Here is a 16,020-nt window from a genome sequence, read left to right as displayed (position 1 = left end):
AACAAAAAACAAAACAAAAACTCAATATCCCATGAAGCGTATGCCGTGTACGCTCAACCCCGGAAGTAGATTGTTCTCCTCTTAGCATGGCGCAAATGAATTGCTATTGATAGTGATTGCTAGTAGTGGTGAATTTGTAACAAAATTAATAATATGGATATGTAATTTCCACGTGAGAAGTTATCATAAAAAAGACTGAGTAAGGTAAAATACGTTTTGTGCTTTATTAACTCTTTTCTTGCCTAAAAGTTAGCTTATTAGCGTCAGTGCTAACCGACAGATTTCAAGTCTATGAAATTTAATTCCCCACATTATTATAGAATTTAAAATAATTTCTTTTCAGTAAATTTAAGATGTCTGTGTTATTCATCATTTACTAAATACGCTAATTTAGGACGGTCGGGAAGCCTGAAATCTAACTGTAATGAGCCCAATTATGTAAGTTAACTATTACGAGAAATGAACTAGGTACACATTTCTGTATGTAACGTTAGACATTCCTAAAATGATTTCAGCCATTTATGTGCATCATGGACACTGTATACCCCATCATTTTTTTGGAGTATTTACTCGAGTAGCAGAGTAGGAGATGCACTGATGGTAACTAAGTGTACTGTTTAATATTACACTACATTACCTCGTTAAATCTCTCTAAAATTCGTATGCTCTAATATCTGTATAAACTGTAACAGTAGGCATGATAAATAAAGATATAATACGGTGGTCCTGATACTGAAGTCAGTGATGTTTAAAGTATTGTGTAACAGTTCCATTATATTATATACTGCATATCTTTATATATTGTAAAAATCCTGTATTTCTTTAATGTAAAAGTAGTAAGCATTTTAAGGAATTACTATTCTTGTCTAAATAATCTAATGGCTGAACTGACAGTTGACCTTTGTAGATTAGGGCAATGTCTTTTGTTTCGTCTTGTATTTATTTGATTTGTGCTTCTTGTATTAAGGCAGGACACCACAGGTTAAACATTTTAACTAATATATACCACTATATTTCTTCCTTTTTATTAATCACAGTACTTTTAAGTGTTTTGCATTACAAGTGTTCTGAAATGCATAAATATGCAAATGATGCATTATTTAATTAAATATACACTAATTTGCATAAATTCACAGACATCTGATGCGCTTTTTTAGATTTTATCGTGATGGCGTCAGGTGTGGGAGAACAAGCGCATGGTAGCGTGGCCTCCCAGGTATACAATGAGAACGACACCACCTTTGACATGACCACCAGCGAGAAGGTAACACTGGGCCATCATAACTTATTAAAAAGTAACCACACTAGTTATTGCTGTTTTTTGTTTGTTTGTTGCAAATGTGGCATTTGGCAGTTTGGTGTTGATTGCGTTTCTCCATCAGGTGGTGGAATTGTTAAACCAGGCAGCGCTCATCTCTACAGAGGAAAAGCTTATTGTTCTCAAACAGGTTTTGAAAGTCTTTTTATATTGTAAACATAAAAATCAGATGTTTAGTGTACATGATTATTTAGGTCTGTTCTCTACATTTTTTTTATTATTAGGTGCAGGAGTTGATTATCAACAAGGACCCTTCATTGCTTGATAATTTTCTGGATGTAAGTACTGAACCATCTTCACCAGCTTGTGTAAGTAAGTACATGAGCCGACGCAGGAATTACATTCACACTTTTATCTATCCTCTACAGGAAATCATCGCATTTCAGACTGATAAGTCAATAGAGGTGCGAAAGTTTGTCATTGGATTCATTGTGGAGGCATGGTGAGTGCTGGCTGATCTTGAATACGGGTCAGTCCATCCCAAGTGGTCCAAAATCTCTAAAGTTGGTTGGAATCTCATACTCAAAATTGTTACAGCAGGATGTAGTTACATAGTGGACTTACATCTGTAAAGATTTAACCTTCTTGTCTGGTAACTCATCAGAAATAATCAATTTGAAAGTAAAAAAAAATTGCACTTTCTTTGCCCCATAAAAAATTAAGGTAAGTCTCAAATCGTAAATGTTCTGCATGCTAACTCAAACCCATCCCATTATGGAAGTGGAAAAAAAATATCATTTGTTGTGGGCCAAGACACAAAGATGCAAAACAAAATTTAAAAAATGGTGGTTTTGAATTACAATACATAAAAATAATTACTCAAATTTAAAATTAAGAAAAATAAAAATGGTCAAGTAACCTCCACTGGACCACTTGAGAAATAGATTGACTCATATTGCACTTTATACAAAATTCTTTCCAATACTTTATATATTCTTCATGACTAGTCCTTAAAGAGTTGACACTTGTTTATTTAGTAAAAGAGACAATGAGCTTCTGCTGAGGCTGATTGCCAACCTGAACATGCTGATGAGAGATGAGAGTGTGAATGTGGTGAAGAAGGCCATTCTGACGCTCACTCAGCTATACAAAGTGGCTTTACAGGTATCATTTGTTTTCACTTAAATATACAGTATTCATAGTTTGGCTGGGCTGATATTTTTAAGTGTCTGACATGGTCTGTGTTTGTTCTGCTAGTGGCTGGTGCGCACTAAGAGTGTCTCGGACATGCAGGAGGCATGCTGGGATATGGTGACCCAGATGAAAGAGGATGTTCTGGCATTGCTAGACTCCGATAACGATGGAGTTCGCACTCACGCCATCAAATTCACAGAGTCCCTCATCATCACTCTGTCACCACGGACATCTGACTCTGACACGCCCAAGAAACAGGAGGGAGACATCAGCCTGGACAAAATCCCCAAAGACCACACGTATATTCGATATGGTAGGAGCAGAATCACATTTTCAAACACAGGCTGCAAAATTAATCAAAATAATACCAAAATAACAATATGGCTTGCAATATGATTATCGTTTTAATTAAATAAATATATGCTGCCTGTTTGAGTGAAGTGCGGCACGAAATCATCTCATAAATCAGTATTTTCAGTGGCTCAGAGTGCCTCAGTTTGCTGTAAATGCTGCTCCGCTCACACTCATCTCTGCATTTGAGTTTGGGTTGCTTATTATTCATTTGGGAAAGCTACATGCGCCAACCCTCTTCACTTGAAATGAGATGTGCTTGTAAATTAGCTGTTGCCAGCAAAGGTGAAGCTTTAAGGGCTCCCTGTGGTTTTACGACAAAATAAAAACTTAATGGTTTAACATTTGAAAATTAAGAAATTAAGATAATCATAAATATTAGCATTGTAATTTTACAATTGTACTCTAAATAAAATTATTGTATTGTTTTTCTTAAGTACTTGATTTTTTCAAAATGTTTTTCAGTGAAACTGCAATAGTAATATTTATTTGGTAGTAATATTTATAATTAATAATAATAACAATAATTACTATTATTATTGCTATTTAATTGTCACATTGATAAATAATCACACATTTTGTCCAAATTTTGTAGCCTGGATGAAATCCACAAAGACCACATATACAGTGAGGAAAATAAGTATTTGAACACCCTGCTATTTTGCAAGTTCTCCCACTTAGAAATCATGGAGGGGTCTGAAATTGTCATCGAGGTGCATGTCCACTGTGAGAGACATAATCTAAAAAAAAATCCAGAAATCACAATGTATGATTTTTAACTATTTATTTGTATGATACAGCTGCAAATAAGTATTTGAACACCTGAGAAAATCAATGTTAATATTTGGTACAGTAGCCTTTGTTTGCAATTACAGAGGTCAAACGCTTTCCTGTAGTTTTTCACCAGGTTTGCACACACTGCAGGAGGGATTTTGGCCCACCTCCACACAGATCTTCTCTAGATCAGTCAGGTTTCTGGCCTGTCGCTGAGAAACACGGAGTTTGAGCTCCTCCAAAGATTCTCTATTGGGTTTAGGTCTGAGACTGGCTAGGCCACGCCAGAACCTTGATATGCTTCTTACAGAGCCACTCCTTGGTTATCCTGGCTGTGTGCTTCGGGTCATTGTCATGTTGGAAGACCCAGCCTCGACCCATCTTCAATGCTCTAACTGAGGGAAGGAGGTTGTTCCTAAAATCTCGCAATACATGGCCCCGGTCATCCTCTCCTTAATACAGTGCAGTCGCCCTGTCCCATGTGCAGAAAAACACCCCAAAGCATGATGCTACCACCCCATGCTTCACAGTAGGGATGGTGTTCTTGGGATGGTACTCATCATTCTTCTTCCTCCAAACACGTTTAGTGGAATTATGACCAAAAGTTCTATTTTGGTCTCATCTGACCACATGACTTTCTCCCATGACTCCTCTGGATCATCCAAATGGTCATTGGCAAACTTAAGTCGGGCCTGGACATGTGCTGGTTTAAGCAGGGGAACCTTCCGTGCCATGCATGATTTCAAACCATGACGCCTTAGTGTATTACCAACAGTAACCTTGGAAACGGTGGTCCCAGCTCTTTTCAGGTCATTGACCAGCTCCTCCCGTGTAGTTCTGGGCTGATTTCTCACCTTTCTTAGGATCATTGAGACCCCACGAGGTGAGATCTTGCATGGAGCCCCAGTCCGAGGGAGATTGACAGTCATGTTTAGCTTCTTCCATTTTCTAATGATTGCTCCAACAGTGGACCTTTTTCACCAAGCTGCTTGCCAATTTCCCGTAGCCCTTTCCAGCCTTGTGGAGGTGTACAATTTTGTCTCTAGTGTCTTTGGACAGCTCTTTGGTCTTGGCCATGTTAGTAGTTGGATTCTTACTGATTGTATGGGGTGGACAGGTGTCTTTATGCAGCTAACGACCTCAAACAGGTGCATCTAATTTAGGATAATAAATGGAGTGGAGGTGGACATTTTAAAGGCAGACTAACAGGTCTTTGAGGGTCAGAATTCTAGCTGATAGACAGGTGTTCAAATACTTATTTGCAGCTGTATCATACAAATAAATAGTTAAAAAATCATACATTGTGATTTCTGGATTTTTCTTTTTTAGATTATGTCTCTCACAGTGGACATGCACCTACGATGACAATTTCAGACCCCTCCATGATTTCTAAGTGGGAGAACTTGCAAAATAGCAGGGTGTTCAAATACTTATTTTCCTCACTGTATATCTTAAATACTTTTTTTTTTTTTCCAGGAATTGAGTTTGAGACCAATGTTTTAAGGTGTCCTTGTTACACGTTACATGTACTTACTATTATAATAACAATAAATTATGCATAATTACATGCAAGTAACCCTAAACCAAACCCTAATCCTAATCATATAGTAAGTACATGTAGTTAATTAATATTACTTAGTACTTAAATGTATAATTACACTGTAACAAGGACACCTTAAAATAAAGTGTAACTTTTTTTGTATTAGATTTGTTTTATTGCACTTAAATATTGAAATGATAATTTTTCATATTTTGTTTAATGTTTTTATTTAGTAACAACAAAAAATAATAATCATTATTAATAGTATTATTTTTTATTTAATATTCATATTGATATATAACAATGACAAATTTAGCAGCCAAGAACAGCAAACCTGGAATTTTATTTTTTCTCACAATTTTTATCAGAAAAATCACAGAATATTTTTTTTTTTGGACTTTTCCCCCCCCCCCAAAGCGTACTGCCCTAATGTCAAGACTTTTAAAAGTTTTACAGAAACATTTTCATTCTTTTATTTTTGTTTCCATTTCTTCTCTCCTTATCTTCTTCACTTCCTCCTGTCCTGCTCTAAGACACCTTGTGTGAGGAGGGAAAGTTGGCTCTGGAGCAGTTGTTAAAGTTTATGGTGCACCCTGCCATCTCCAGCATTAATCTCACAACTGCACTGGGATCACTGGCTACGCTGGCCAGACAGCGGCCCATGTTCATGTCTGAGGTGGTGCAAGCATACGAGACGCTACATGGTGAGTTCCATCCACTGACATTATTCAGAGTCGAACGCAAATCTACTACTTTCTTTTGTTCTTAATCTGTTTTGCTGGGCTCCCCAGCTAACTTACCCCCGACTCTGGCTAAGTCTCAAGTGAGCAGTGTGCGCAAGAACCTGAAGCTGCACTTGGTCTCGGTGCTGAAGCACCCCAGCAGCGTGGACTTCCAGGGCCAGATTTCCACTCTGCTGCTGGACCTTGGCATGTCTCAGAGTGAGATCACCCGCTGCACGCCAGCCGTTGTACAGCCTCGTAAGAGACTCCACCATGAGCCCTATGTCGAGGGCAAGAGGATCAAGATGGGTGAGTTGCTGTTGCTGTTTTAATGAGCTGGGTGGGTCATTGTTGTGGGTCAGTTGTTGGCCTTGATCGATTGAAGAGGAATAACGCCTTGTTTGTGCTTGAAGAGGCCACTCTAGTGGAGGATGATGATGATAAAGAAGAACCAGCTCCAGTCGTCACCCCAAAACCATCCTCCTCTGCTGGCACCCAATCAGCCATTGATCTCACTGCTGAGTTCCTGTTACCTCTGCTGAACCCAGAGAATGTGGCCAACCTGGTGTGTACTGGTGTATACTAAATGAACACAGTACCATGCTTTAATCTCAGACAGGCAGCAGAAAAAAAATCAGTATTTATTTTGAATTTTATACCTGCAGTTTCAATTTTATTTGGTTTAATTGTGCAGTCCTTTGCGTTCATGTACATTTTACATTTTTCATTTCATTTATTATATTTTCATCAACTCATGAACCCCCTGCAGTTCCCTTGTGAACTCTGTTTGGTAAAATGCTGGTGTAGAGAAAAACCTGTTCGCAAGCATGCATAATAACATCAGTTTGTCCATTGTGGGACTTTCTGAAAACATCTAAAAACAATAATCATTTAAATCTAAATCAAAAGACTAAATATAAACAGCAAGTATATTTGCAAAAAATTATTTGTTAAAAAAATCTGGGAAGTGTGATGAGTAGCACACAGTCTTGCTTAGTACTGTAACTTATACGTCTGTTAACTTAGACATTTTCTATTTTTTGTTTCAATGCAGGTGCTCATCAGTATGGTTTACCTGCCTGAAGTGATGCCCGCCTCTTTCCAGGCCACCTACACACCTGTAGAATCGGCCGGCACTGATGCTCAGATCAAACATTTAGCTAGGCTGATGGCCACACAGATGACTGGGGCTGGACTGGGACCAGGTGAAGGGATAAAGAGATAAACTCCTTTAGTTCTTGTCAGCACAGCTGTAAAGACTGTGAGCGGGTTTGTGTAGCGTAACATTACATGACGTACATCATCTCTTTGCTCTCCTCCTGCGCAGGGCTGGAGCTGTGTAAAGCTCGAGATGAAGAGGTGAAGGAGGAAGACAGTGGAGCAGGTGAGTCCAGCTCCAAAGACCCTCTCATCATCCGCAAACTGTCTGCTGTGTCTCTGGGTCAAGCCATCTCAGTGGTGGGGGCGCAACCAGCGGCCTACAAGAGCCCTGTCACCGAAGAGGCACCTCAGATCAAGAAGCTTCCTGAGCCCATACTGCCCACCACACAGCCCAAGTAAGAGGACAACATAGACACAAAGAGTTTTAAATACGAAAATAAATATTAGCTGTTCTAAAACCTAATGAGCTGCCTTACTCTCTATGGCACAGTAAACTAATGCCGCATTCTATTTATGACGTACTGACACAAAGTTCAAATGATTTTTAACGGTTGTTTTTGCAGATCCAGTGTAGACAGCTGTCGTGTCCGGTGTAGACACAGTGAATGGCAGCATCCTAACTAAAACACAATCTCATAAGAAACTGATTTGGAGCTATTTCCAAAGGCAGAAACCCAAATAGTGCTAGTCAAGTGACGCATTCTACGGTTGTGACTCCGTTTAAATGTTTAAAATGTCACTAAGCTAATAGTGTGATACTCTGACAAACAAAAAACATAGCACACACAAATATTTGGTAAATACTTTTATTTTTGAATAGACTTTCCACTTTTCCATATTATTTTCATAGTTTAGCCTACATTCCCACTATTTTGACCCTTCTGCATATAAATTAATAAAATGATTAAAAAAATAAATATATTGTAAAAATTATACTGTAAAAAATATTTACTAAATTTTTTTTGTTCACTTTAAAATTACAGTAGTAATATTTGTTTCATAATTTCTTATTTTTCAAAAGTTAAACACCCAAAGTTTTATTTTGGTTTGCTTGCCAAATATAGGTTTCAGAGCAACACACATCACTGTGTTCATTTACGCATATGCAACTCATGATACTGTGTTTTTCAGCACTTCGTAGCAGCCTAATTCACAGTAAATGAACCAAGCTGCTCTGAGACACTGACAAATATATGATATGGCTGATATGACTATCACACTAAGCAATGTCAGTTTTATTTTGATATATTTTGTTGTATTTAAACTTTGCCAAATCCAGTGTACAGATACTTCTAATGGTAGCAGCCAAAAAGAGATGAGATAAGATATCATGTTGTATTTCTGTGTTGTCTCTAGTTTTAAACATTTGGTTTGATTGATTGTTTCTTTTTGTTTTCCTCCCCATTAACCCCTATTCAGAGCTCCAGGTGCCAGTGGCAGAAAAAAAGTGTTCAAATTGGCCGACGTGGTGCAGCCGTTTTCAGAGACTCAGATAGAGAAACTCGCCAACACGGCCATCAGACGGATCCTCCAATCAGAAAAGGCCATTGCACAGAGTGGGATGTCCCATGTGAGTCTGCTTTTGGGTGCTTGCTACCTCAGCCACTATATCCGTTTTACTAAGTCCACATCTCTGTTTTAATCTTTTCCCAGGTCCGTGTGAAGTTGCTTGCACGGTTGGTGACCCAGTTTGAGGGTGGGAAGAAAAATGACTTGTTGCAGTTTATTTTGGAGGATATGCGGGGCAGAAGTGAGCTGGCCTTTTCTCTGCTGTTCCACGAGTACAATGAATACCTGAGTCAGCAGCCCTCGGGTTCTCTGGACAGCTATGAGCACTGTCTGTTCACACTGCTGTCCGGCCTGCAGGAGAAACCTGAGCAGAGGGATGGGTGAGAATCACCTCATAACACCACAAATTATTTATCAACATAATTCATCAGAATGTTAAAGGTGCAATTTTTTCCCTGCTTGCAGATATGACAGTGCTCGTACATTAGGAGAGTCTTTTTGTCACCTGAATCCCTTTGACCTAAAATGCTTATTTAAAGTCCTCTCTCAGATTTTAAGTTAAGATTTCAATAATTTAATGGTTCTCTGTTGGTAAAGGGTCACGTGACATGCAAGTAAACAAATATTTATTATTTTAGTACTTATTTATTTTAATTTTGCATTTTTATATTTAATTTAATTATTAGCTTATAATTAGCTCTCAAACTCCAGTTTGGCAGACCCTGTCATGAATTGTACTGCATTTATCTTTGAATGGGTAACATTTAAAGATGCATAATGTGTAATTATTATTATTATTTTTTTTTTTTTGGTTAAAATTGTAGTAATCTACTAATGAAAGTGCATATTTTATTTCTTTTAGGATTTTCACCATTTTAATTTGCCTTCATTAGTTCATTTTAATTGTCCTACAGTGTGACATGAATATTTAAAAGTACATATATTCCAGGTAGTTTTTCAATTAAATGAGATAATGAAATCTACATCAATATGAAATAATTGCCAAAATGGTTTTGGATGGAGTTTAGCATGTCATGCAGCAGGACATTTGAATTTCCTGAATGTATTTCGTATGAATTTGCTAGCTACACAAATTCAGTGCTTGTTTTATGTGAACTTATAAAAATGTGTATTTTGATATGTTTAAAATTTTTGTAACTATTTCTGAATTTCATTGATCACAGGCTTTTCACCAAGCTTGTGTTGGAGGCTCCGGTCATTACAGACTCTGCACTGGAGGTGATTCAACGCTACTGTGAGGACGAGGTCAGCCACACTACCACAACTAACCCCTATTATAAGTTTCTGATGCCATCATGTATACAGTGTTTTCTTCTCGACAAGCAGCGTGTTATCATCTTTACATATAAAATGTTCTAATGTTCCATATTTGTCTTTCAGTCACGTGTTTACCTGGGCATGTCCACATTAAAGGAGCTTATCCTCAAACGCCCCTCCAGACAGTACCAGTACCTCAATGTCCTTCTGAACCTCAGCTCTCACGAAAAAGAAAAGGTTAACCTCTAAGCATCTGTCATTCATTATTTCATTAATTAATTTCATAGCAGTATAATAACAATCCCCACTGATGTTCAGGTGCGGTCTACTGCTCTCAGCTTCATCAAGCGCATGTATGAGAAGGAACATCTGAAGGACTGCATTGAGAAGTTTGCTCTCACCTACATGCAGTTTCTGGTCCACCCAAACCCACCTTCTCTTCTGTTTGGAGTAGGAGAGGATACAGGTTCAAAGACTTTTCCTAGTCTTCAGATCTATCACTTTTTTAAATATATAATTGAGTAGGTTCATGGTCTGTGTATTAAATATACTTTAACTTGATACTATGATAAAATAGCTCACTGGTGTATTGTGCCCTAAAACTCTGTTGCCTTTGTTCCATCCTTCTGTGTCTTCAGAGGTGGCGGCTTCCTGGACAGAGGAGACAGTGCGGCAGTGCCTTTACCTCTATCTCTCCCTCCTTCCCCTCAACCATCGTCTGGTGCATGAGCTGGCTTCTGTCTACACCGAGGCCATCGCCGACATCAAACGCAGTGTGCTCAGGGTCATCGAACAGCCTGTAAGACCTTCTCGTCCACTAATGCCTTTCATCCAAAACTGAATTTTTTCAAATGGATTTTTTCCGTCTTATTATCCTGATGATTTGAGGTTTTCATTTTATGTTATTTGTTTGCGTACACGTTATGTGTACTAAAATAGCATGGGAACTGAACAGAACTAAATCACACCATTTGCCTTGTTGCATGTTTATTATTTTTTGTATTTTCATTTTAGTTTTATGTGCTTCCATCATTTTTTTTAGCTTTAATTCTAATTAATTAATTGTAATTAATTTTATTTCAGCTTTATTTCAATTAACAACATTTTTTAATTTTAATGAGTTAGTATCATCATTGTACACTAGCATAAAACTGGCTTCACGGTTAACAGATGTGGACTAAAAGAAGAAAAAACTCTAATTGTGATTGCATTTATAATCATTTTAATAGTTTTTTTTTTTTTCCATAAATGTTTTTATAGATAAGAGGAATGGGAATGAGCTCTCCTGACCTGCTGCTCCTGGTGGAGAACTGTCCTAAAGGAGCAGAGACGCTGGTCACTCGCTGTCTGCACATACTCACTGATAAAGGTGTGTGTGTGTGTGTGAATTAGAAAAAATGAATGTGTCTATATGCATCTCTGTATAGTAAATGCTGCCCTTTGTGGATTGTTTCGTGTTCACAGTGCCTCCATCTCCTGAGCTGGTGGAGAGGGTGAGGGATCTTTATCATAAGCGAGTGCCAGATGTTCGTTTCCTCATCCCAGTTATCAATGGCCTGGAGAAGGTTTGCCTCATGTCATCTGTCCTACTTAAAAATAAACATTTAAAATAAAGTAATTAATTAATCACACAGATTTCTTTAATTAATCACAATTAATTGCATGTAACATTGAAATTTGCAAACACAATTACATTTGATCTGCAAATGAATGTGGAAACAACATACTGTAACTTCAATAATTGAAATATTTGACATTTTGAATATTTTTAATGGCATCTTTTCATTAAGTCATGTCAAAGAAGGCAAGTATCACTTATATGTTTTCCACTTTCTGGGTATAAAATGAGTATAATTGAAAGCCAGGCCTAAACTGCAAATTACTTGTTTTATATTTTATTTCTTATGTGAAAAATGAAAAGATGAATCTCTGTTGTTTGTATTAATTAACTTTAACATGTTAATCACATCTACCCCTAAATTTAAAATTTGCACGGCTTGATTAAAGGTGGTTAAAGGTGAGAAGGGCTCTTTGAAGACTGCATTCATATTGGTATCTTGATTGTGTTGAACAGAATGAGGTGATCCAGGCTCTACCAAAACTCATCAAACTCAATCCCATCGTGGTGAAGGAGGTGTTCAACAGACTGCTGGGCACTCAACACAGTAATACCTGCTTATTCTCTTGTGCATGTGTGCTGCTACTGCTAAATTTTTTTTTTTAAATTATAACTTTATATATATATATATATATATATATATATATATATATATATATATATATATATATATATATATATATATATATATATATATATATATATATATATACGTGTGTGTGTGTGTGTATATATATATATATATATATATATATATATATCTTTCATCTTATGTATTCTAGGTTTGACGAAAGCGTCTTTTCAGAATAATGTCATTTAAATGTAATTTTTTTGCTTTAGATCAATAGAATTCTAGTGAACTTAATTGTTTGTTTGTTCTGTAGGTGAGGGCAGTTCCTCCATGTCTCCGCTCACTCCTGGAGAGCTCCTCATCGCCTTACACAACATTGACTCCTCCAAGTGTGACATGAAGTCAATCATCAAAGGTACCATCTCACATTCATTTGAGTCCCTGCACATAAATCCAGCCTTTTGCATCTTTTTCTTTCAGCAAATATATATATTAAGACTGGCAGAAAAATAATTGTGGTGAATATTTGTTGTTAAAAAACACTATCATTTTTTGTATTCTGTAAATTTTATACTAATATGGCCTTGGTTATAATTATTCATTTTATCCCCAGAATTTGGGAAAAAAAGAGAAAACATTTAAAAAAAATTAAACATTTTAAAATATATCAAATATATCAAATACTGCCTTTTGTTATTATACACATTAATTTGGAGGTTCAATGTGAAAATAATCTATTAATGCATAGAAACCTGTGTTTTTTTAAAAACCTTTTTAAACACTTTTTTTTAAACTGATCCACATCCATTAATTATATATATATATATATATATATATATATATATATATATATATATATATATATATATATATATATATATATATATATATACACACACACACACACACACACACACACACACACACACACACACACACACACAGAGAGGTAGGTGGCCTCTAGTTTAATTAGTTGAATTTATTGTAGTTTATATATATATATATATATATATTTTTTTTTATAATTCAAGTTTTTATTGTTTTCATCCGGTTCATGACAATATCATACAAAACACAAATTACCGATTTATACAAATACTGCATGTAAGGCCAGAATATACAGTGGCTGAAAATAACAAGGATAGACAGAATACTAAAGGAAAAATAATAATAACAATAATAATTAATAAATAAGTAATAAATAAATAAATAAATAATAATAATGAAAAAGTCAAAATTATTGTGTCACATGGGAAGACAGCGTCACATAAGACCAAAAATCTTCCCAAACCGGTATACGTCCCCCCTGCTTTGTTCTTATTTTGTAGTTTATAAAGCAAACGTTTGTATGAAGCTGTCTTAGTCATTATGTTGACGTAGTTTATATTTTTTTGTATAATTGAATATATTAATAATCAAAATGTAAATGGCTGCAACATAGTGGGAAGTGTCACTGCCTCTTTTGCTTGTCTTGTCATTCTTTTAAATGTTTTTTTTTTTTTTCATAACTTTCCATGTTGTTTTCTTTTCCTCTGTAGCCACTAACCTGTGTTTTGGGGAGAAGAACGTGTACACGTCCGAGGTGCTGGCTGTGGTGATGCAGCAGCTGATGGAGCAGACGCCTCTCCCCATACTGCTGATGCGTACGGTCATCCAGTCCCTCACTATGTACCCTCGCCTGGCCGGTTTCGTCATGAACATCCTAGCCCGACTTATCCTCAAACAGGTCAGTGGACTGAACCCTTTATCATTGCTCATTATCGACGCAAGTTCTCATACATAATCTCATCATACTCCTCTGTCATTGTAATATTTGATGATTGATTGTACAGGTGTGGAAGTATCCTAAAGTGTGGGAGGGCTTTGTAAAGTGCTGCCAGCGCACCAAACCCCAGTCCTACAACGTTCTCCTCCAGCTGCCTCCTCCACAACTGGCTAGTGTGTTTGAGCGCTGCCCGGAGATGAGGGACCCCCTCCTACAGCATGTTCACTCCTTCACCCCTCACCAAGTGCGTATCACAAAACTTGCAGGTTTTATCCCAAATAGGAGTTATCTGGGAAATGAATGGTCAGTGAGACCTGTCATCTATATATACTGTGTACACCTGTATTATCGTCAACTGAAACTATTAAAAACTGTATAAATTAATTCAAATGAAGCTGAAATAAAATCTAAAATCTATTTGAAATATTAAAATGACAAAAAATTTACTTGAATTCAAATAGAAATATAAAAATAATAAAATGACAAAAACACATAATGACTAAAATTAAATTGAATATTGAAAATATAAAACAAAAGCTGATTCAAAATATTAATATGTACTAATATTATAGTATATTATAATATTATAAATTGCATTTATAAATGTTAATGTTAACAAAAACATAAAATGTCTAAACTTCAACTAAAATTGAAAACATATAAAAATAATTTAATTAATTTAATATTTATTATAATATTTATAAATATTATGTAAAAACATTTACGTATATTGTTATTATTATTGTTTTAGAGGATACTTGAATAATGCTGTTCCAAGTCTTTTAGAAGAGAAAACCTGTTACCTGTAACTTATTAAACCTGTTATACATTTTCGCTTCTAAATGATTTTGATTTATGCATGTTGTTTTATTGTTTCTGTAGCAAGCCCACATTCCAGCATCTATAATGTCTGTTCTGGAGGCTAACAGCAGGAAGCCAGAACCAGAACCACAACCTGAACTTCATCCAGAAATAATAGAAGAGAGAGAGGTATGTTGCGATGAAACTGAAGAAGCGACAGATCTTTTCTTCAGTTTTGTGATGTATATCCGAGTGTAACAGATTGTCAAAAGGAGACAAAATGTAGGTCGGTTTCATGATTCTACTCACGAGTTGTTGATTTGCATTTGGAGATGTGGACGTTGAACTCAAAAGTGAATGCAAGCTTGCAGTCGATAATGAAGGGGCGGGTTTAGGCAGACTAAATGACTGGAGAAGTCTGACACACGTCACCATTGAGAAGTCTTTCAGTTTCACTGGAGATATGACATTCTAATTCAATTTTAATTATCAGAGTTATCGACCACATAAACTGGTTATTATATGTCGGTTGATCTCTACAAAATACAACAAACATTACAGAAATTAGTTGGATGCTTATGACTTTGGATAATCCACCAATAAAATGCTGTCTTGCCCACTTATGTTCATTAAGGTGCCTGTACCAAAGCATATATCAATGCCTGCACCAGAATCACTAGCAGAACCTCCAGTCCCAACTCCCATAGTGTTTACTGAACCACCACCACCACCTCAACAACAACAACAGATCCCAGCCAGGAGGGAAGAAGAAGAAGAGCCCATGGAGCAAGGAGAGACCGATCATACTGCTCTGGAGGTCACGTCTGAAGCTGCATCGAAGGTAAAACATTATTATTATTATTATCATCATCATCATCATTCATGGCACCCATGCAGACCAGTACAAGAGTGAATAGCACTGGCTGACTAATGACTTTAACCTTCAGCAGATGGAGGTGTCTGAGGAGGCTTCACAGTCCACCTCCATGTCAGAGAAGACAGAGGAACCCATGGAGGATTCAGCTGCCACGCCTGTGGATGCGATTGACCAACCCAAAGAAGAGTCTGAGGATGTGGCTCCAGAAGCAGAAGAAAGCAGCGTGGACTGATGCCAGTGAAATAAGACTGAATGGATGCACTGACTCTGGGAAGATGTCTATATTGTCTAGATGTCTATGTTTCTATACTGCTTTGTTCAGCGTACTGTGTATCTGTAAGTTAGAAGTAAAAATGAAATGTAATATTTTGGTTAATTACTTTAGAGGTTATGACGTGTTCAAATTACTTGGAAAATAAGTTGATTTTGTATGTGCCACAATGTTTTCATTTCTAGAATAAAATGCAATATCCAGCCTGTGAAAATGAGAAACAAATCACTGGTCTCTGTACTTCAAACTCTCGTTATTACGTTAATTTTGACATTTGGCATGGGTGTAAAATACTAGAGTAATTTTACTTGATTGCTGTACTTAAGTATT

At 36.5% G+C, this 16,020-nt stretch overlaps 1 protein-coding gene across 2 annotated transcripts; it reads left to right on the top strand.

Moving 5' to 3' along the window:
- The first annotated feature begins 56 nt into the window (after positions 1–56).
- Positions 57–15,930, top strand: sympk (symplekin). 2 transcript variants are annotated; one of them, XM_058774755.1, is made up of 27 exons: positions 57–204; positions 1,158–1,264; positions 1,383–1,448; positions 1,543–1,596; positions 1,687–1,760; positions 2,296–2,422; positions 2,516–2,765; positions 5,651–5,821; positions 5,909–6,148; positions 6,253–6,404; positions 6,894–7,044; positions 7,167–7,395; positions 8,420–8,570; positions 8,654–8,889; positions 9,694–9,775; positions 9,911–10,024; positions 10,106–10,253; positions 10,426–10,586; positions 11,048–11,156; positions 11,252–11,352; positions 11,862–11,952; positions 12,290–12,391; positions 13,515–13,702; positions 13,809–13,985; positions 14,624–14,731; positions 15,177–15,383; positions 15,493–15,930. In XM_058774755.1, the coding sequence occupies exons 2-27, from the start codon at positions 1,169–1,171 to the stop codon at positions 15,649–15,651; spliced, it is 3,744 nt and encodes a 1,247-aa protein (XP_058630738.1). In that variant the 5' UTR covers positions 57–204; positions 1,158–1,168; the 3' UTR covers positions 15,652–15,930. The 2 variants fall into 2 exon arrangements, with proteins under 2 accessions (XP_058630738.1, XP_058630737.1); XM_058774754.1 differs by having other exon boundaries at positions 15,490–15,930.
- Positions 15,931–16,020: the final 90 nt, after the last annotated feature.

The sequence above is a fragment of the Onychostoma macrolepis genome, chromosome 05, assembly GCF_012432095.1.
Source record: "Onychostoma macrolepis isolate SWU-2019 chromosome 05, ASM1243209v1, whole genome shotgun sequence".
Classification (NCBI taxonomy): Eukaryota; Metazoa; Chordata; class Actinopteri; order Cypriniformes; family Cyprinidae; genus Onychostoma; species Onychostoma macrolepis.
This window is presented reverse-complemented; position numbering and strand designations above follow the sequence as displayed.

What these genes read in the sequence shown, in the direction of transcription:
- sympk (XM_058774754.1), top strand. Translation starts at nt 1,169, where the DNA reads ATGGCGTCAGGTGTGGGAGAACAAGCGCATGGTAGCGTGGCCTCCCAG. An exon ending in CTGCCCACCACACAGCCCAA is followed by an intron (nt 7,396 to 8,419) that starts GTAAGAGGACAA and finishes ACCCCTATTCAG; the next exon opens with AGCTCCAGGTGCCAGTGGCA. An exon ending in AAACCTGAGCAGAGGGATGG is followed by an intron (nt 8,890 to 9,693) that starts GTGAGAATCACC and finishes CATTGATCACAG; the next exon opens with GCTTTTCACCAAGCTTGTGT.